This window comes from Gallus gallus, chromosome 2 (assembly GCF_016699485.2).
Source record: "Gallus gallus isolate bGalGal1 chromosome 2, bGalGal1.mat.broiler.GRCg7b, whole genome shotgun sequence".
In the NCBI taxonomy this organism is placed as follows: Eukaryota; Metazoa; Chordata; class Aves; order Galliformes; family Phasianidae; genus Gallus; species Gallus gallus.
Window position 1 is genome coordinate 143607032 of NC_052533.1, and position 23258 is coordinate 143630289.

Below are 23258 nucleotides of genomic sequence, written 5' to 3' on the forward strand. Positions count from 1 at the left end.
GCGTGTCCTTTTGTTTGGATATGTACAGTGCAGAGGAATACAAATAAAATCCAGATGGAGCTAAATTCATGATAATTCTGTGGCTCTGTAGCCAATCTCTCTCCATCAATAATGGACCAGTATCTCAGCATTCTCCAAGAGTGCTGTGTTAATGAGCTTGATATGCCTATTAAAACTTTAAGCAGCTTTTAATACAAATAAGAAGGTCTGCTAATTTCTTTGTCCTGGCCAAATTCCTGTCTGAGAAAACATCTCTGCCACCTACATACTTCCTAGAATGTCATCTAGACATAAATTTTGTTCTTCTCCTGTTGTGCCTTGTGCCTTCTGACCATTTACCCCAGCGTGAGAAATGTTATTAGCACATTTAATATGCACATTCCATCCTTCTTGTGCAGCTTAGAAAGGTTACCTAAATCTCAAATCACCAAACAATCATGTTTAATTTATACCAGGTTAACACAGCTACCAGACAATCAGATCCAAAGTGCAGGTCTCAAGTTCAATTGGGGAAAGAGACATTAATATCAGGTTTATTTTCCAAGGAACTGAGACTATATTGTGACTCAACTGAGTTAACAGGCTTCCTTTTTTTTCTCCTCTCTTGCTGTCAGAGGTGGAAACTTTCATAATACCAGACTGGACAACAAAACACCCTCATATGTGTAGCTCAGTATTCATTTTGATAGTATTTGTGGATGATTTTGTCTCTGATCTTAACTATCTATAGTGCTTTCTGAGACTGGTCAGAAATATGAAATGTGTTTCTCATTTTTAATCCCTTTTACAGAGATTCTGGCAGTCTCACATAAGCAGGCAGCAAGTCTTGTACACAACGAGATGCCTACCTGTTTCATCTGTGTAACACAAGTAGCATTTCAGCAATGCTGATTCAAGAAAAGAGTCGATTACAATATAAGCACCCCAAAACACAGCCACATACTGAATGCTTAGTGCTGAATGCTACACCAGTTGTTATCAGCAAACTTACTACTTACATCAATGGGGACACTATCATACAAGCGTTTGCCAATCACAGTCTTTCCTTGAATGTCGATATTTTCCCTGTCTTCAATAGGCAGCATCTGCACAAGCTTGCAGTCTATGTACAGTGAGACAGCTGCTGACTGAATGCTGAGGGCAATTTTGTGCCAGCTGCGATCAAAAAGATCACTGACTCGTGCACTTCGAAAGACCACTCTCACAGCATCCTTGGTGAGCCCAATGGCATTGTACTCCAAAGCTTTGTTTTCTCCATCCAGTCGGATCGAGACCTGAAAACAGACAGAAGTAACGTAAGTGATACTGCTAATGAAACGTACAGTCTCCTCCTTGCTACTCTCTGCTTGCCTTCGCAACTAACACTCCAAAGCCAGAGATGGTACAGGATGAGGTTAGAAATCCAAGCAAGGAACAGAGAACATTATTTGGATATGACATTAAAGTGGATGGGGAGCTCATACCTGTTCTTAAAAGCAAGACTGGGCATGGCACAGGTTTGAGCACAACTCCATGATCATCCATCCAAAGTCTTTGCTCATGAGCACACCCCTTGTCATGGTTTCATCCCCGTACCACTGTGATGCCTCCCAGGCAACAATGCTTGGGCATGTCTGGGTAGTAGCACATGTCCAGAACGTCTCTCCAAAGTTTTACAGACAAAGCTGAGCCTGTACTGGGTCCTGTGCAATCCTCCACTACTTCCCAGCAGACTCTGCTATTTAGACACCATCACATGCTCTCAACCATCCCACTGGGCATGGATAAATCCCTCATTTCCTGATAAGAAGGCAGCCTGCTGAGCTGTAGTACTGCCTACACATTATTTCAGACACTTTCAAATGAAAACCAAAACAAACAATAATGATTATGCCTTAGGCTCAGAGGAGACCTAAGACCAGGTATTGCACAGTGTGTATAGAGCCAAACTGCACAATTTAAAGTCAGTGCTGGAGACTGGTTCCTGGTCTAATTCAGTTAATTAGAAATGGGAGAGATAACGCTTAGGGATGCAGGAAAGCTAGAAGGGATAAAAGACAGATGGCCTCAAATGTCTTCTTTGTAAATCAAAGTGTAAATCAAAGAAGTGTAACACACAAGAAACAAAGTCCTAAGTGACCATTCTTGGGCAAAGCATTTTCAATGAATGAAAACAAAAGTCCCGTTTCATACTGTACTAAATCATGCCACTTCATTTGAAACAATGCAGAATAAATATCTCACCATTGCCTCTCTCCATCTTTCTTTTATCTCTGCCTTTCTCCCCCCACAAGCTATTCTACACATACCCCATGTTGCAACTTATGGAGTGGGCAAAAATAGGCTTCTGAAGACATTATACCTTTAGTTCATTTACAAATTGATTTTCTCTTTTACAAAGTTAAGCAGTTACTAGCAAGTAGCAGGGAAAGTATCAGAGGACAGAGCCTAGGGAAGCAGCAGTGCACTCACGAGCTGCAGACCTGGAAGCGGTTTGGCAACATTGGCACTAAACTGTACCTGATGGAAGCCACATAGGCTACCTCCAGACTTGACCCAAAATCTGCATGCAGATGAGCACCTTGTGGCTGGAAATGCCACCTCAGATCAGTGCTAGCTCAGAAGTGCCTGCAGTCTGTAAGCTAAGCAGGTCTGCAGACTCATAGTGGCCCAAACAGTACTGATGCATGAAAGCAGGTTCTTGAAGCTCTAGGACAATTCTAGCACTACAGTTTAAGAAACTTTTGAAAACATTATCGAGAATCTAGAGTTCTTTTTCTCTCCACATCCAAGCAGTTCAAGTTTCAGCTGTCTCAAACAAAACATGCAAAACTGAAAAATAAACAATTCAACCAAACCACATCCTTCCAAAGCACACCTGAACCTCTACACTATATCATGCTGCTAAGAATGCTACATAGGATCAAGTGACACTTTATTCCACTGTTATAGTATTTTTCTTCCAAGTTCCTGGGAGTACCTGCCAAATGCTATTGGATCAAATTCTGCAGCAGCCAAGATTCATAGCACAGTGGAGAAATAATAGGTGTTATGTCCATTTCTTAAGTAGAGAGTCCATAATGTCTTCAGATGATATCTAGAATGTATGTACACAAACCTGCTATAGCAGCCTGCTCTCCTGTTCTGCTGTATATCTGTGTGGCTATTTTTTCCCAAAGAGGCAAACATCCAGCTTTTCATTCACCAGAACCCTCCACATCCTTCTCCACAGAGCTGTTCTTCTCCCAGTCTGTACACATACCCAGAAGCAGTTTCAAGAGCTATATTTCCCCTCCCCTTTCCAACTAACGCATATATCTGCATGCTAACAACAATCAAGGTCTGTGTAATACTTCCTCCAGGGTTCAAATTAAAAGTAAAGGATTTTCAGCAAGAAAAACTGAAATGTAAGGAGTGGGAGGTTAAGGCAAGAAGGCTGATTCATGCAGTCGAAAGGAAACAAGGCTGCTCTTTCTGACAGCAAAGGGCCTCATACCTGTGGTATGCCATACTTGTCAATAATCTGCCAAATATACCAATCTTCTTTTCTGGAAGCCTTCCGGAATTTGAAGGTAGTTACAAAGGCATATTCATCAGGCAGACCTTGTGGGAATACATCCCTGGCATGGGGAGGGAAAAAGGCAGAAATGTATCAGGCATAGCAATAAAGAGCACAATTTCTAAAACTCTTCTTGCCCCAGCAATGCTTCCCAAAAATATCACATAGCTCCCACAAAATCTGCTGTATTTGGCAGGCTGAAAAGCAATGAACATGAGCTTGTTCCCTCCATGTGGTTCTGTCCTTGAGGAGCCCTTCTCTATTCCAACACAGAAGCTCTCAACTTAAATAAAGAACAGTGAAAACTTCACAATGGGATCCATCAAGTCAAAGCAGCTGAGTTCCACCTGATGCTTTAGCTCACGTCACAGTAAATCATATTGTTCTTCTCTAGGTACACTGGAGATCTGTGACATCTGACAGTGGGCAGGCACACCTGAAATCCTCTATAAATGTACCAAGTTATAGCAACAAATACTGTAATATTTCCCCAAAACAGGCACAACACCTCATGTCTGCCCCAGAAGATTTTCCTTAGCTGGTGGCCTGGGAGAACAGTACCTTCTTGAATCACACTTCATAATTATATTAGGCAGAAATTTACTCACTGTGACTCCATCATCCATGAATAAATCTGAATTTACAAAAAGCATAACTGTTTGACTGAGCCCCAACATAAGAACATACCATAAGCGAGAAGACAGGGATGGACAGAAGGGATAATTAACCCAGTATCACCACTTTTTGTCACTAGCTATAAGTGGACGTCTACAAATGAGAACTAACAGAACAATCATGTTCTCCCTGCCTCCAACTCGATGTGATTCAGGGATCAATTTCGGAGACAACTACAATTACTATAACTTCCTGTGCACAGTGTTTTCCAGGCTTCCCTTGAAGTCAAGTAAACTTACAACATCCACAACAGCCATTGGCAAGTAATCACACTACTCTGCTACCCACTTTATAATGAGCCCCTTTTTGTTTATTTAGGACTTAGTTCTTGCAAGGGGCAACATAATGAACCAATTATTTTTCTTTTATTTATTTATTTATTTTGTAAGTGCATTCGTGATTCTGTAAAATTTGTCTATATTGCCTCTAAGCCATCTCTTTTTTTCCAGTTGAATAGTCCGAGTTAACTTCATTGTTCTGAACATCCAAGCCAGCCTGCTCCTCTGATTAGTCCTAAGTAGGCCCTTCCTAAATATCATATCTTTGCTTCCGGACATCTGAGCAGACAGGCATAAGGACTCATTAGAAAATAAAGGCAACAGCAGCAATTAATAAAAAGGAATACACTGAAAGGTGATTATCTTAAGAAATACTTCACAGTTAAACCAAAGGCATGCTCAACTAGAAGCAGTTACTGGAGTTTAAAGAAAAATCTCATACTCAAAATTTCCAAAATGTTGTGTTTTACAATTACAGCAAATGTTGAAAGCCATAATGTTCAATCAACTTTTAATTTGTGCTTTGAATTTCCTACTTTTTAGCCAAGTTAGAAATTCAGAACAAGTATTACTGTGGCTTCTTCCACTACTGCAATTTTTGCTGTATAAAAAGCCCATGGAGACTGTACACCATTATAAGCTGGTCTTCCCACTGAGGACATGGGAACTATCTGAGGCTTTTCATCACAAGAGAAAACTGAGACAGCCTCCCACCAGCTCATTTACCACCAGCTCATTTTTACCACCAGCTCCTTCTCTTTGGAGAGTTGACAAGGCTGTCTCAGTACTCAGTAACAGCTATTCACAAGCCATAACTCCCTGACACATCAGCATGCCAGCATCCACCTCCAGCATCCACCTGAGATGCTATGGCAAATAACGCTGGCATGACTGGGGCACTGAGTGCCACCAAGAAAGACTAGGGAATACTTGGCAAGAGGGAATAATGTTAGTCACATCAGCCCTCCCAGAAGGGCACCCATCCAGGTCTCTTTCACTGCTGACATGTCTTAGCACAAGTTTCTTGTCAAATGGCTTTGTATGCTTTCTGTCTCTACGTTTGTCAGAGAAGAAGAGGCATTTCTTGGCTTTTAACACCACGGAGAGATTGGGCTGTTTTCCTTCACCCCATTAAGAAACTTCACAAGGTCGACAATCACAATGCTGATAGTTGAAAAAACATTTTTTATCAATGCATCCCCTTGAACATTTCTAAGTAAGAGTGCTGTTAGTTGGGAGACCTCCCTGTAGCTCAACTCCTAAAAACTGCTGTTTCACAACGTGTCTAATGCACTTTCCTCGCTCACTCCTTACCACCTACCTTCACCATCATAACTGGATTTAGTGAGCTTCAACCCAGCCCCTTAGAAACTTGATTTGCATTTTGGGCACAGGTCGTCCTACTGACTTACTCATCTGTAGTGACTCTAACTGTGGCATTACTATTTTGCCAAGGGAGTAGTTATACAAACATATGGTTGGGTTTAATCCCTTGTACTGGTAGCATAGTGAGCCTGACAGTCTGCAAGCAAATCTGTAAGAGCTGGTGGCTGGCCTCTGTGCTCAGTCTCTCTGGATACCTCTGAGCTGGGAACACAAATATCACCATGCAAGCTAAATCCAGAAAAGGTTTTCAGATGACTAATGCCCACAGAAAAAAAAAAAACAAAAAAACTAGGAATGAGGCAGCTAAATATCCTCATGAGTTCAGACACACCTCATCACACTGTGGCTGACAAATAGTCCATCGAGTAGATTTAAAGTGATAGAAGACTATAATGACCTACTAGCAGTCCCCCTCAGCTGATTTTTTAAGGTGCTGAAGAACTGACTGCAAGCACAAGCCAGAGAAGGGATTCCTGCCAAAAGCAAACCTGAAAATGCTCTCATTGCTCTGAAGATATGATAAAAGTCGTTTCTGAAGTCCTTGGTCCCTGCATCTTTTACAGAGATGCATTACTGCATAAATAACAACACCTCTGTTTATGAGTTTTCATTTCTTTCCTCACTAAAAAGTCATCTCCATTTAGAAGCTCAGATTTACTTAGAAACTGCTGTCCCCAGAAATGTTTTATTTCCTTCTTTTATTCAGGCTGAACTGAACTGATGATCCATATTATGGAGCTTTGCTGGATGCCTGGTACCTACAGGGAGCTCTCTGCCAGCTCCTTGGTCTATAACTCTGACAACAAGATGGATTGCAGAAGAACTTATTATAAAACTCTAAGACATAAGAATCCCCAGGTGCTGCAGGTTAGTCTAGGAGTTAATTAACCCATCTCCAAGGTCAGGTGAATCACAACTTATACAAAGGAAAAATGGTAATGGCCAAGGAGGAGGCTCTCTCTTGCACAACATGGTCTCCTTCTTACATGTATTTTTTTAGCATAAAAACCTACATCTGTAACAATCAGCATGAGATCCTACACCCATAATAATAATACAAAGGAAAAAATAAGATTATCAGTTCTCATTTCAGACATTGAACGTAATGGTTACTAAAAAGGTGCTTGTAGTTGATAAGGAAATGACACAACTCACCAGCTCACGTATCTGGAAATTCAACCCTTTTCACAGCAGCTAAAAGCCTGCTGAGATTGACTAACAGTCAGTCTCACTAAAGCCTGTGAAATAAGACTCAAGAAAGCCAGTTCATTGCTATACACGAGATCACCTAAGGTTCTTAGGATGGCAGAAGTGGAAGAGGAAGTTTCCAGCACCACAAAAAATTTTGTGACAGGTCTCAGACCAAGCCTGCCAGCTGCCTCTCTGGAAGAGAAGGTGAAAGGGAAAGACATGGATGTCAGAGAGAGGTAGAGAGGATGCAGTACTGAACCACACATCACAGAATCACTGAGGATGGAAGACATCTATTGAAATGAAGTCCAACCCACCTGTTCAAGCAGAGGCAGCTAGAACCAGCTGTCCAGGATTACGTCCTGTAAAGTTTTGAATATCTCCACGGATAGACACTCCTCAACCTGTTCCATTGTTTGACTACCCTCTCAGAAAATAAGGTTTTTATTGTGTTTAGAGCAAGTTTCATGTTTTTAATTTGTTCCCATTGCTTTTTGTCCCTACCCACATCCAACAACACATGCATGCTGAAGAAAAAGAAAATATTTCAAAATTGGAAAGAGATCATGACTAAATGCCAGCCCAAGCAGAATCAGATCAGGCAAGAGAAGACCAAGGGATATACACAGCAGGAGGAAGGATTAGAATAAATAATTGGAGGACAGAATGGGAAAAAAAACGTTTGCAGGTATAGGCTCAAGAAGATATATAAGTGCGTTTCCCATGCAACTAAGTTGGCACTTTGTAAAAGTACTAGTACTTATATAAAACAATACAGAACCTTTAAGAAGATAATAAAGCGAATTAAATATAACACTCAGTTAATGATTTTGTATCTAATTATGAGATGTTGCTATCAGTTGCTAAATATTGCTTGAGGTTATCTGTAAGACAGGACAGATGTTTTTGTTTTGTTTATTATCAGTTATCAGCTCTGTAAACTTTATGAGATTTCATTTTCTGTGAGCAATGACACTATATGTGGTATCTCAGAATCCTGACATCCAACAAGTAAAATGGATTGAACATGCAGATGCTTTCTGCAGTGACATATCCACTTGGTTTAATTCCCAAACCACAGGAGTATGGAAGTTAAAATACAAAAGGCTGAAAACAGAAAAATTCTTTAATTCTGTGTTTCAGTTAAACATTTAACAGGACGCTTAGTCATTTCGATTAACTAATTTAGGATATTTTATTTCTAATTGTCCTGGACAAAAAAAATATTCTACTAATATTAAAAACAATATCAACAGATAAACTGATGAAATCTGATCAGGCAGAAAGTCATCATAGTTGGTTGGTCTGTCTTTGCTTCTTCAGTCTTTCTGGGAGAATATCAACAACAACAAAAAAACCCAACAAAGTATTTTAAATCTTGATTTCTGAAAGGAATGCAGATGGACAGCTCTCTATAAACCATAGTAACTTGTTCCAGAGTTTAAATACATTCATTAAAAGTGTGTATTTCTTCCGCACTGGTTTTTGGTGTTGCTAACAGGTAGACACTGACTTTTAGCCTAGCATTATTCATTGCTCTAAAGACCCTTCACTAAACTTTGTTTCCCCAAAGGTTCTTACAAATGCTGATCACTTCAGTTATTAACATCTTAGTTTTTTTCTGACCATACTGTACTTCTTTAGTTTCTCACTATTAGACTTGTTTCCTCTTTAACATTCCATTAACTCCATTCTTATCTACTGAACTATGGACACAAAGACTGAACACAGCATCCTCACAGTAGTGACAGAGTACCCTGTAATGGAGACAGTTAACTCATGTTTGATCATTTCTGCTTCTACCCCCAAGGACTGTATAATTTCTAATTCCCAGAGCTTCCTATCAGTGGATCATCACTCCCGGAATTTCTTCATCAGAATCTGGACTTTCCAATTTCACAGGCTTCTTTTGGCATGGTCCTGGTGATAACTCCCTCTAGTGATAGCAAGCATGCCATCAGTTGTTGTTAGAAGCCACAGCAAGCATGGATGCTACCCAGAAACTTCTGTGAACCTAAAAATTGATTTATTCCCCTTTCTACACACATGTAATGTTTATACTCCCTGTCAAGACCAAGGTGTCTGAGTTTACCAGCCTTCTCCCAGATAATGGATTTGAATTTACTTACCCTGAGACTTGATATCATTTAAGGACTTCAGAGTAAGAGTTCTCCTTTCAATATAGTATATTTATACTTTTTTTTTTTTTTTTTCAAGACTGTGTTTAAATGGAGAGGGAAGGAGAGGAGTAAAAGGATAGAAGGGAAAATCTATCCAGGTGGGCTACAGGATGAAAAAATGTGAAATGAAACAAATCCAAGTCACAGGAAAATCTGAAAGATGCAATGAAGCGAGTTAAAGAGCCAAGAATGGAAAAAGAAAAAAAATCAACAGCTTTTCTTCATAAGAAGGAAAAGAATTCCCATTGATTTTTTAAGCTGAAGTTCAAACTAGCTCAGTGAAATTTACTGCAAGGATGTTAATGATGACAATTCCATCTATGTCTTGTGGTTACTCAGTGAAATTATGCACTCACTCTTTTCAAGGCTAACGCTAGCAGGACTCAGATGACAACCTGAAGAGAAACCATTCTGATAGCCTATGACAAAGCTGACAGCCTCAGGTTATAAAAGGCTCTAAGGACTGAATTGACGGTGACAGAGGATTAAAAATTGCTCATTCTTTTAGAAGACCCAAAACATTATTAGCTAACTGAAAACAGCATCTACCTTGAACTGGTCTCTTGCTATTAACAAATATATATTAATGTATTCTGAACTGAAGCTTTCAACAGAATACCCACTTGCACTCAGAGACTCACCATCGTTATAGAATTTGCAGTGAAGGGAGTTAATTCGGTAGTTTGTAGAAGACAATTTTTAGAAGAGACACTACAGCTCCATAAATGACATTCAGATTATGCAGTAAATTATTTGCTAATATTTGAAGTACTGAGCCACAAGGGAGCTTATAGAATATTTTACATTTTCTCAACAGGACTCAGATACATTCTAAAAACCTAAAGTAGTCTGTAGACACATTCAACAATGTTCAAGGATGCCTGAACTGCAGTTCTCTATGGTCAGAACTGTTAGACACTGTATTACTCTGGCATTATCTTAACTTTGGAATTAATTTTCACCTTACATATATAGTAAATTGACAGATGAGCAAATGATAGGAGGAGTTTCTTCCAACTGCATAGAGTTTGTTCATAGAGCTCGGTACATCCTAGAAACTAGCAAACTTCTCTAAGATTTTTATCTTAAAACTTGTTTTTACTTTTCCTACTTAAAATAGTATTTTCAAAAGAAGCTTTTCATCACTCTCAGCAGGCTCCTCCCTAACCCAAGGCAGAGCCCCATGCACTCCTGCTGCCCTCACACACAGTGCAACTCCCTTTCCTCACCGTCCCAGCCTGGCCCTCCTGAAGAACCCATGTCCAGCCATGGTGAGTGGGGGATGCTACCTCATCTTTGTGATTCCAGTGAGATCAAGGCCCTGCCCATATTGTGTGGCAGATCTCTACCTTGTGAAGATTCAAATCAGGAGCTGAACCTCCATCTGTGTCCAGGGTGTAGGAGATACAAGAACCTCTGGGAGGCAGAGACCCATGTCATGACTCACATCTCCTGCTCCGTCCTTGATGCCAACAGTGAAAAAAACATAGACCACCATGCAGACGAGACCCACATCATCAGCTGTATCCATGAAGTAGAAGACATGAGTAGAAGACACAGGTCTTTGGAGAAGCACAAGCTGCAAATCCTGCTTAAGATAGTTAGAGTTGATAATCTTGAAGAGCTTTTCCAACCTGGATGAGTTTACGATCCCCTATCTCAGTGGGAAAGCTACCAAACATTCCCTTTAGATTCACTTTACTAAGCTTTAAGTTCTTTTCTGAATTTCTTAATTTTGCTCCTAACAACCATTGATGATACACAGAAACTAGTTCATTTTCTGTAACAGTAGAGCCTCATGTTGCTATAGAGGATCTCAAGCATCTGTTACAAATTCTGTGCCAGCAGAACTGAAAGAGCATGTAGGTACCAGATATTTACCTCATGATTCAACTAGAGGAACCAAATAATGGAAATCAGAGACGCAGGTGAAAATAAAGTGAAAGACCAAGGTACTCACTCAGTTTTCTGAACAACAGGGAAACTTCCAAGTCGTACATAGGAGCTCTGAATTCCATTTTCTTTCATTCCAAAGATCTGTTTCACACTGAACGAATCCATCAGGTCAAACCCTGAACATAACACAAGTGTAAATACAAGATATTGATCAGTCTGCTATTTACAAAAGAGAGCAGTGGGGTATGTCTTTAATTGCATTTTCGTTATCTTAGCCCAGAGATGCAGCACTTCAGAGATTAAAATTGTTCTTGTAAAGGAAGGCACAACAAAATTATGATGTGGTCTGATCTGCTTTGTCCAAAATCTCAAAATCAAACTCAAAATCAAGATGTAACAAGTCCTGTACAGATTAGAAGAAAGTTCTACATAAATAACTAGTTATTTGATCTGCATTGCTACAGCACCCTGAAAATACTGTGTAATTCATTAATTCCTATAAAGTATAAGATAAGGTAGAAAAATGCACTGGTGCAGAATGAAACATTTATTGAAAACTGCTAGACCAAGACTTGTTTACTTTCACTTTTCATATCATTTTAATACAATTTAGTCTAACCAACTCATCACTAACATGAGCAGTTAATCTGGGCTGAAAATATTTGTGTCCAGCTTCTGACTTTAATCTTACAAGATTTTTTTGCTCAAGCTCAAACATGGGCCTATGCAGCTCCAGCACCAACATGGTCCAAGCCACAGTGAGCCCATGCTTTCGCAACCCAAAGTCCTAGATACTAAACCCTGCCAGGGACCTCAGGGTTCAACTGTGACCTGGAAAGTAGCATGTTCCTGGAACTGCAGTTTTATGTGGTGGTAACTATCCTGATTTTAGCTCCAGACTGGCTCCATTGGATGCATATTCCACCTAACTTGCACTACTGAGAATGCATCACATACACTGCATATTTTCCAATTGCATTCGGGTTTGAATAAAGCACACTGGAAAATGACATCACCTTTCTTCCTCAGGCTACAGACTGAAAAATTTCAAATTTTTTGGTAAACTTTTAATAAATAAATGAATGAGAGCTTTTTTTTCAAAATTTAAAGTGCCATGTAGTTTCACGGAAAAGTTGTGTCTTACATGTGTCAGAGAGCACCTAAAACCATCAGATGTTTTTGTCTTTATCACACCATGACTCTGCTGTGTGTTCAATTCAGGTATTATCTCTACTTTCCTTAGAGAGAGATATGATATAAACCCATGATCACAGAACACTTCACATATGATTAATCTAAAGGTCAGCCCTCCAGACAGTGAAATAATACAGACTCTCACCCAGTTAAGCAAAGAGTAGAATAGAGGTGCTTCTAGGAAAAGATTCGTCTCATAATAAAACAAGTGCCAACAGTGCTTGTTTCTCTCCACTGACATAAAGAGAGCTTAGGATGCACAGTCTGCATGCTAAACCTGAGCTAGTAAAGGTCTATAGCTAGTGAGATGACTCTCACTCTCTTCATTGCCAACCAAAGCTCACGAAGTAATAAACACTTCAAACATCCATTATCTCAAGGATTTCGGTAGTGTTACAGAATATGTGACCATATACTAAAGAAAGAAGTGTGTATTGAGGGTGAGATGCACCTAATCTAATTTCAGCTGTCTGAAAAGGAGACATGATATATGCAGGTTGCTTCAATTCCCTTATGAGTCAGCAGAGAAATCTAAGAGTTTCTAAGAATATGACTCACCACTCCTGTCACAGACCTATCTAAAGACAAGCTCATATCTACTTGATAGTCTCTACCTTCTTACATTCACCATACAGGAGACCCATACAATCATTTTAAGACTACTGAAATGAGGTACGATATATTCCACTCATAGGCTATCTATCCATTTTTGCAATGAATGAGACAGAAGTCAAGATGACAAAAAGTTAAATGATTATATATAACTTACATTTATGTTGTCTGATTTGCATTCAGGATTGAATAACTCTTTCAGATTTTTAAATTTGGAATAATATAATCTTAAATTCGCTATCCTGACCATTTACTGTAAGTATCTCCTTAAACAGGTACCATCCCATTTCTAAGTGGAAGAAGAAACAAATAAACCCCGAATATCATCAAGTTGAGAAATTATTCAGGGTAGATTGCCCAATGAAGACCAGAAGGAAGATAGTCCCTAGAGATGTTCAAGAAATGTTTAGATGTTGTACAGAGGGACATGATTTAGTGGGAAATATTGGTGACAGGTGGACAGTTGGACTGGATGACCTTAGACAGCTTTTCCAACCTTGGTGATTTTATGATTCTATGAAGCAGAGTTCCAAATAAGTATGTGCTTGAAAGTAACCTCTAAGATTATTCTAGCTGAAGAACAAAATATATGCAGTATTTATATTAATTTTATTTGTTTATTTATTTCACATGCCTAGAAGCACTTGGGAATGAGTCAACCCCTTGTTGACTTTAAGACTGGGACTAAGATTATGAAGGAAACTGAGATCTTTTCAATTTAGTACTGAATACCAATGTTTACATAAAAAATAAGTGATTTTGTAACCAATTCTCAACACCTGAACAGGAGTTTACATCTGGCATTACCTGGCTGAGCATTAGAAGCAGTTCACTTAGATCTTTCCCCAGTCGCTGACCATTTAGTCTGTTGTACTGCAATTCTGCACTAGAGTGACAGTAGAAACTTGAGCTGTACATTACTTTTCCATCATCAAGGAGGGAGCATACTGTCAGTATCAATGAATGGCACTGAATGGAGTCATCCCTGGATTTAGAAAATGTATAGAAACATAGGATCATAGAATGGCTTGGGTTGGAAGGGACCTTAAAGATCATCTAGCTCCAATCTCCTTACATCAGACAGGGTTGCCAGCCACCAAATCAGACTGCCCAGGGCCCCATCCAACCTGTTTTTGAATCTCTTCAGGGATGGGGCATCCACAACTTCTCTGTGCAACATGTTCCAGTGCCCCACTACCTTCTAAGTAAAAAAATTTCCACCTTACATCTAATCTAAATCTTCCCTTTTAGTTTAAAACCATTCCCCCTTGTCCTTTCACTATCAGACCATGTAAAATGTCAATCTCCCTCCTGTTTATAAGCTTCCTTTAAGTACTGAATTTCACACATCCTCAACTCTCTTTAGACAAATCTGGGAAGACAGGACTTCAAGGGCTGGGCTATGGCTAGAAGACACAAAATAAAGGCTGACTGAGGGCTACAGGTAAAATTAAATCCAATACATCGCTTCCCAGTCCCCTCCAAAAGTGAAGTGGAAGGAGCATGCCTACTTGAATTAGCAAGAACAAAGAAAGCTGCTGTAACCCAGTCAATACACCATGTACAGGATGAAAGGGTGGGACTTTCCTGTTCTCAGGTGCTTTGATTTAGAAGTTACTTTTTGTACAAAAGGACAGGTGTAATTTCCCGCTTGCCTTATAAACTATTTAATCAGTAATGCCATAAATATGACACTTAGTAAGATGAATAACGTTCTTTGATCATAAGCTTCCTACTTCATGCTAGCTACTAAAACAATATGGGGGCAATGAAAACCTCTAACCTGATTATCCCTCCGAAAAAGAAGTATACCCTACTCCATTAATGTTAAAATTAAAAGAGTGACCTGGAAGAGAAGCTCAAATTCCTAACATCATATTTTGCTTGAAAAGCAATTTCTTATGCACCACTCTACTGATCAAATCAGCCGAATGTTTCTTTACTCCCAAGTAGTAACTTCTTAAAGGAAGCAAATTTTCCAAAATCAGAAAGCAGGCTGCCTGTTGCAGGGAAATATTGGTAAAACTTGGCATTGGACATAGTTTAACCATAACATTCAACAGATTCTCTTTTGCAGGAAGGATGCTCACACTGCATTCTGCCATACTCTAAGGCATGATCAAAGGATGATCAAACAGCCCTGTCTAGAGGTTCCAAGGTATCTTTTTTCAAGATAATTATTTCAAGATCAGACTAAAGGGACCATGGTCTGTTGCCTTAAGAATAAGTTGGATACCTGTCTCGCTCCACTAGGGATCTGATATGGATAATGTAGTGGCAACTAGCACGAGTGCTGAGATTTTCTCATGTGTCCTGTGTTTAGGGGAAAAACAAATTTTTTTATATATATATATCACAAAAATCAATATCCAAATACAGAAAATCAGAGGAACAAGAAGTCTTAATGGCCAGAAACACAGTAGTGTGCTCACTGAAAAGTCTCGTTCCTCCCAAGGAACTCAAGGAAACACTCACAGGGGAAGCCACTGAGCTGACTGTCATTTCTTTGTCTAATTGTCTGGTGAGACAATACCCAAGAGGAATAAGTTGAAAGCAGATGAAAAAGGAATACACCAGTCTTGACTGAACTCTCAGCTGAATTTTCAGCTTTGTCAGCGTAATAGTAATGTATCCACAATTGCCAAGGTCAAGGGAGGTTGTCATCAGCTACTGTTTCTCTGAGACTTCTGAAGATGGCAATCTGTACTGCTTGTGATAAAACAGCACATCATTTTAATAGCTGGAAGTCAATGGCGGTAAACTTTATGGTAGATTAGAGAAGTGTATAAATTCCTAGGAAAAAGAGTGTCACTTGGGAGTCTTTCATCAAATACAAGATCTTATCAATTTTCTTCCCTAACGTTTCTGCATTCTTGAAAGTTAAGCTTCCATCATTTGCTTATGCTCACAAGGAAGAACCTGCATACTCACTACACCCTGAACACATACCACTCAATTTCTCCAGTATGGTCTGAAAGACTACTACCATAATCAGTGCATCTCTGTTTTTGTTCTCTCCCTTAGTTACATTTTAGCACAAAACAGAAAAGGAAAAAGGAAAAGGAAAAAGGTGGAAAAGAAAAAGAAAAGGAAAAAAAAAATTCTCATGTCATATTCTCAAGTTCAGTAGTTCATTTAGCCAGCTATGTCTTGCAATTATCTACTTGAAATCAGAGTGTAGATGAGAGGTATGACTTTTCTTCTACTGTGTCTAAACCCTTGGCATGCTCCTGGACAGCCTTTCTCTCCCTCTCTCTCTCCCCTCCAAAAAAAAAAAAAAAAAAAAGGTGATTTCCAAAGAATTCTTTTTGCATTGTTTTATTACCACATACTTCACCTCTCCAGCAAAGACAGAGAAAGCAGAACCTTATATTCTGCATAGGTATTTCATCTTACATCCAGCACTCCTAGCTCAACAGTTTAATTCAGCATCAACAAACAGCAGCTGTTATCTGACTTACTCCCAAATATCAGGGTCTGCAGCTTTGGAGGAACAAACCAAAGAGATTTACTTGCTTTCCACAAGGCCTACATCAAGTAGTGCGGTGAGCAAATGGGTTGCACAAGTCATTAAAAATTAATTCACTGTATTTTACTAGCAGATTGTAAGGGAATTTTGGAACTATAACATTCTCCAAAGCCTATGGATTAAAGGGCCTCATGAGTGTTCTAAAGAAGTTCTTTATGGTTGCTATTAACCATTTGCTCTTTGTTTCCACAGATGTTACAGCTGAAATTTAAGCAGCACTTCATGATGGCCTGACTCTCCTCCCACAACATCCACTGGACTTGCTCTACGGTTTCATTGAGGAGAGCAGATAATAGTGTAAGCTAGTAACAAGTCTCTGCTGAAGAACAAGGAACAGCTCTTACAGCATGAAGAAACCATCTTCCAGTATGCTTTATAACTTCTATGTGTTTACTCCATAAGGTGGCCAAGAGGACACTCTAGATGGTCCCAGTTTTATAACCATAATAAAGCAGATATACCATGATACATGTTGCCACCATTCAGGCTGTTAGTTTAGTGATTCTGATTTGTTTTCTTGGCCCCAGCAAAGCAGTGGCAAGCCACAACAGTCTCATGCAGGTGCCAAAATGAAATTGACCTCAGCTTGAGCATCAGTCCATGTTTGGATTAGCAGAAGCAGGATTATTGCATGAGCGATATCACATAGTTATACTCCAAAATATAGCAAGCATGGGGAGACAGTGAGGCAGGTGAGCTGGAGGTCACCAGGTTGAACTACAGGGGTACTCTATACTGGAAACATCAGCCTAAAGCTTCAGCAAAAAAAGAAAGAAAGAAAGAAAGAAAGAAAGAAAGAAAGAAAGAAAGAAAGAAAGAAAGAAAGAAAGAGAGAGAGAGAGAGAGAGAGAAAGAGAGAAAGAGAGAAAGAGAGAAAGAGAGAAGGAAGAAAGAGAGAAAGAGAGAAGGAGAGAAAGAGAGAAAGAGAGAAGAAAGGAAGGAAGGAAGGAAGGAAGGAAGGAAGGAAGGAAGGAAGGAAGGAAGGAAGGAAGGAAGGAAGGAAGGAAGGAAGGAAGGAAGGAAGGAAGGAAGGAAGGAAGGAAGGAAGGAAGGAAGGAAGGAAGGAAGGAAGGAAGGAAGGAAGGAAGAAAGAAAGGAAGAAAGAAAGGAAGGAAGAAAGGAAGAAAGAAAGGAAGAAAGAAAGAAAGAAAGAAAGAAAGAAAGAAAGAAAGAAAGAAAGAAAGAAAGAAAGAAAGAAAGAAAGAAAGAAAGAAAGAAAGAAAGAAAGAAAGAAAGAAAGAAAGAAAGAAAGAAAGAAAGAAAGAAAGAAAGAAAGAATCACTTCATACCCTTACACAAGAAAAGAAAGATAACTCTTCGGGAAAGATAAGAGGAATGAAAAATGAATAAGAAAATGAGACCAAAGAAAACATACGAGAGAGAGAGGGAGAGAAAGAGGTCAAAGCCAATAAGTATGTGAATAAACAATCACAGACACACACAGCAAGGGGAAAGGGATGCTGTAATCTAACCTGCAGCCCATTGTAAAAGCAGGACATAAATACATGTCTACAGCAGCAGCCTCTAGAACAGCACATTTCAACACCAGATCTCATGTTAATACTGTGCCACTTTATTTGATGCACTGTTCTGTTTATCTACATCAGTTCACTCTTTCTCTCTAATCAGTTTGCCTCTCAGTTTTCGGACAGTTGCAAGTGGCATACTGAACGACACTTAAAGCTGGTTTTGACACTGAACTCTTTGTGCCTCGTTCTTGCAGGTTTTCTGTGTTGAAATCATTCTCCATTTTCCCACTGATGGACATCTGGCTTACTGCCACAGGGTCTCTTTGAGCTCCTTTCCTGCTCCAGTGATTTACAAGATTAAATGGGTTCATTACTCCTTTGATGTCCTTGTATGCCTGATAGGCTTGCACCAGCTGAACTTACCAAGACTATTTGTATTAGGTTCTGATTTTGGTTAGTTCCTTTATTTTGAAGCCCTCCTTTGAGTTCCTTGGGAGCTGATGTGCCATGTTTTCCTCTGGAAAGCCATAAAATAGACTTACTACCATCACCACTTGAGGAGGGGTGGGTTCCACACTTCCCTGAGTAAAGGTTTTGCTGACAGCACAGTGGTCTCAAGAGGATTCTACAACTCTACAACTCTATGAGACAGTAGATAAATATTTATGAGAGTGGCAGACTGGCACAACCAGCTAAATTATGCTGTCTCTCATGCAATTCCTACTGTTTTCTTGAACAAAAGGCTAGGAGTTTTTTCAGGATGAGAAAAGGTACCAAACCAAAAACACTTTACTAGAGCATAACTTGCTAAATTCTCCTTGCAGTTCTTCTATCTGAGCTAAAGGAGAACTCCACTAACAGGTTATTTGTGCAATTAAAGTACTCCCATTAATTTTAGGTGCTATGATTAAGGCCTAATATAACTGCAGGTAGAGACTGTGGTGGTTACTTTATGCCAGATAATCAGTACAAAACAGATCAGACCTGTAGTAATCCAAAAACTAACATCTAAATCCATGTCATTGGAAAACATTTACATCAGACAGGCCGATTTATCTCCAAGCACAGGAGGAGTTTCTGGAAAGTGTATATAAACCTTCTTCCCATCATATGTGCACTATGTACAGAAATCTTGCACTGGTGAATCCAGGAGATGTTATTTCCAGTCACTTATTTTGCAACAATCACTTTCTGAAGTAGACTAATTAAAACTGTCTGGACCAAGAACTGTCTGGAAGATATCTCACCATTCTCTAAACTAATTATCTTTCTATAGCCAAAAGATGGGTTGCTTCTTGGGCTATGAATAGTCAGAAGTTGAACCTATTTCCCTTTTATCAACCTTAAACACACTGGAATAAGAAAATGTCCTGGTTTGTTTCACTTCTAGAAGAAAGCAAATGCTACCTGTTGAAAACAAAACACAAAAACCTTTCAGGGTAGCTATTTTCTTAAATGTCAAGATATATGAATGTTTCATGTGCATATTTCTGTGCTTGATTAACCCATGTAAGTCTTTTATGTAAATGCAGAAGCCAAAATTTGTTAATGCTGAGACTCAGAGTAGAGGAAAGCATGCAGGGGGACCACTCAGCTTTCACCAGATATCCCAGTTTTCTCACTTTAGTAGCAAATCCTAAGGTAATTTCACTATTTGTTCTCCATGTTTCCTGCTGTCATTAAGCAGATCATCAGTGCTGCCTGCTCCAGCATGGGTCTGATGCCTAGTATTGGTCAAGTCATTCACATCAGAAGTCCACTGAGATCCATGATGTTGGGTAATTGCTACAACTGTGAATATATGGAGGTTAAAAAAAAAAAAAAAAAACACCCAACAACCTAAAACGTGGGGTTTTAAATCAGAGAGTTCCTTAACCTAGCTCTACTGGTGTCAGTATGGGTAGACAGGTTTTTCTTAGAGTTACTGCACACTAGAATGTCCTTAAACTCCAGCATTCAGTGACTTCTGAAATACTCAAAGTCCTCTTAAGTGTGATTTCCCCATTATAATGTTGAGATTGGTTCTTGTATAGTGCAGAGACTCCTGGAAAGCCATACTGAAAGGGAATTCCTAGAATTACCTCCACTTGTACTCTAACTACCAGCTGAGAGAATGAATCCAGCCTACAAGCAAAGTCCACCAAGTTTCTCCAGCTCACAGACACTGACTTTTGGATATATGGTACTGGTCAGCTCTTATTTTCCCTACTTACTTCTCATGGAGAAACAGCAGTTATAGACAGATGTTTTTTTTTTCAGGAAACAGGTTTCAAATCACTTTCCAGATCCCTAGAGAATGGAGATCATTAGCACTTAAGGAAGTTCTGATCACTCTTCTCCAAATCATATACGGGTGACTTCCTAGGAAAAGTATAGGGGAAGGAGGGAAGAAGACACCAACGTTCCTCTTTTTGTTATCATTGCTTTGTCAGTGGTAAATGTGACAGCAAAGTGAATCACAGAATCATAGAATCTCTATTTTATGAGGGATGCTCCAAAAGTAATGCCTCCTATTTGATTATGTTGGCCCACAGCATCAGAGGCAGATGTTGGTGGTACAGCAGTAGAGGTTGAATCTTCCCAACAATAGTCCTTTACATTTTGTTATTGTGTGACAGATGGCAGCAGAGGGATGTTCTGACAAAATGCCATTTGACATGGAAGTGTGTACAAAGCAAAGCGGTGTGACTGAATTCCTCCATGCGGAAAAAAAGGGCACCCACTGACATTCATCAACGCTTACGAATGTTTCTGGAGACCAAACAATGGATGTGAGCTCAGTGAGGCAGGGGGCGGTGCAAGTCAGCAGTGGTAACAGCAATGGTGGTTCTCTTCTATTGGTTCACATTTTTCACCGCTGGCAAAAATGCATAGCTAATGGTGGTGCCTATGTTGAAAGAAAGTGTTTTGTAGCTGAGAGTCTGCTCTATCAAATGGAATTACTGTGCTCATTGTATCTGCTGTAATTTCCGTGGACATAAATAGGAGGCATTACTTTTGGAGAGGCCTACATATATGTGACTCAAGAAAATTTGGTTTCACTTCATGAGGTCCAGGCAAGTAAAAAGGTTGGACACCCATGATATCGTCCAACCACTGACCCAACACCACTATGCTCACCAAACCATGTGACTCAGTGCCACATCAATCCTTTTCCTCAATACCTCCAGAGGCACTGGAGTTTGTGACTCCACCACTTCTTTGGGCAGCCTGTTTCAAAGCCTTACCACACTTTCTGAGAAGAATTTTTTCTTCGTATTCAACCTGGCTGCAATGTGGCAGAGAAAAGCTCCATCTCTCTTCCCCATCTCTCATCCACGTCACAGCTACAGTCCAGTCCTGAATAGTTGGTTGCATCATTGTGGATGTAAATGAGCATTGCTAGTGTCTGCACGAACAGCCAGCTTCAAGTTTGCTGCACATATGCAGCCTTTGCTGAATACTGTCTGTTCATCTACTGTCTGAAGTCACTGATCCACTACAGAGCCCTGCAGCTATTCACGGATTCACCACTTACCTCTCAGAGAGATTCCCAAGGAGACTGTGAGATGGACAATACAGAGTGCCAAATACTAAGGGAGGGTGAAATGCCCATCACGTTGTCACAACAAGAGCACTTTGGTCCCCTGAGGGACATTGGTTAATGTGCTCCTTCTATATGTTCAACTGTCTGGACACTCCACTTTCTTCCTGCTACCACGTGGCTTAGTGGGCAAACATAAATAGCCCTATGAATATTATAATTAGCTGGTGACTCACTGGCATCTCTGGAATGCAAACCCTGTCTGGCAAACCACAGGATACTGGAGACATGCTGACAGTTAAACAAAGCCATTGCAGTCTATAATTGCAAGCTACTAGTTTTACAACCAGTGTCTCCATAGTAAAATGCCCAAATGTCCTTTATAGAGCTATATCAAAACACAGAGATCGTACATAACGTTGGCATTTTGCTTGTTTGTGCACAACGGTTTCAGAGATGGGGACAAGAATCAGACTGCTGAGGTCAATGTGTGGTACAACCCATACTGCAATTTCTGCTGTTTATCATACACGCTTGTGTATGTGCCTTTGTGACACAGGAGTTAAGAGTCAGGGCTTTGATGTTTCCTCCTTGGCCCATTAACATCATCCAGTGTGGCTTGTATGCGATGAATAATGTCATGTAGTGATTGGAAGTATCTCTCCCCAGGGTTAATTTTTCTCAGCATTTTATGTGAATTATTGCAAGTCATTCTTTACTTCTGTAGCAGATTCACTCTGAAAAGAGGAGCCAATATCTGCTGAGGAGTGTTGTCCCACCTGGTGGAATATGTTGAAGAGCAGAGCTCAGCTCATTCGTAATTATTGAGATCATCTAGATTACTGCAATCAAACCCCACATTCTGCAGGTCTAAAATAATTCAAATAGTTCAATTGTGAAGTTTTAAAACCCCATGAAGTATAATTTTTTTCCAATAGCTTGGTATTTTATTTGTTGTTTCAATGCAATATAACTGTTCATAAAAATACACAAGGGATACATCTTCAGGGTGCAGAATGATATCATTGTGTTTTCCTGCCTGGACATGATTAGTAGTAGGCTATGATCCCTTGCTAAAAGCTGATGGAAACAAAATGACAGTATAGCAATATAAGAGGGATTAAGACTTACAACTGCAGTTTTATTTTGCATATTTCAGGGTAGATGAGTTAAACCCTATTTTGTTTACATTTCCCTTCTTGATTAAAAAAAAACAAACAACAACTATGCATGGTACCCACTAGAATGCTGTAAGAACTTCATTTTAAATATCATTAAGCATTGCTTTAGAGTATCATACTTCCTGGAAAAGAAGCAGTGTTTATCCTGGTATCCTAACCAGATTTCTCTTTCTCTTTCAAAATTCTCAGTGTTTCACATTTATGTTCAGAATTTACATCTCGTGAACTGTTCAGCAGACGCTGCTTCACTTTACTGCCAAAATTTGCATCAGTAGTACAGTAAAGCTGCCTATATATTCCTGCCTCGTGCAATCCTATTTCATTGTGTCAGTTCTCAATGGATGCTATAGCTGTGACTTTTCATTTAAATGCTGTGATACCAGAGGGTCACAGAGTTTAGCCCTCTGCTATGAGAAGTAGCCCTGTTCATTGCTCTTTATTTGTCTCCTTTACTACTACTTTGCTGCTTATTCCAGGCCTTCATATCTCTGACAATTTTAAACCTTCCTCTAATGTCTTACCTGAATGTATTTCTTAAATTGCTGATATCCATTTTTTAATAATACTCTTTGTCCTTTAGCTTGAGTGATTCCCCTAATCTCCCTC

At 39.6% G+C, this 23258-nt stretch overlaps 1 protein-coding gene across 2 annotated transcripts in view; it reads right to left on the reverse strand.

Annotated features, from left to right (window-relative positions):
- Positions 1-23258, reverse strand: part of COL22A1 (collagen type XXII alpha 1 chain) — a 231224-nt gene that overhangs the window by 133363 nt on the left and 74603 nt on the right. For both annotated transcript variants that reach the window (XM_046920616.1, NM_001139439.2), the window contains 3 exons: positions 11209-11320; positions 3476-3599; positions 999-1274 (listed from right to left, as the gene is read on the reverse strand). In XM_046920616.1, the coding sequence (XP_046776572.1) occupies positions 999-1274; positions 3476-3599; positions 11209-11320 (512 nt within the window). The remainder of the gene's footprint in view (positions 1-998; positions 1275-3475; positions 3600-11208; positions 11321-23258) is intronic.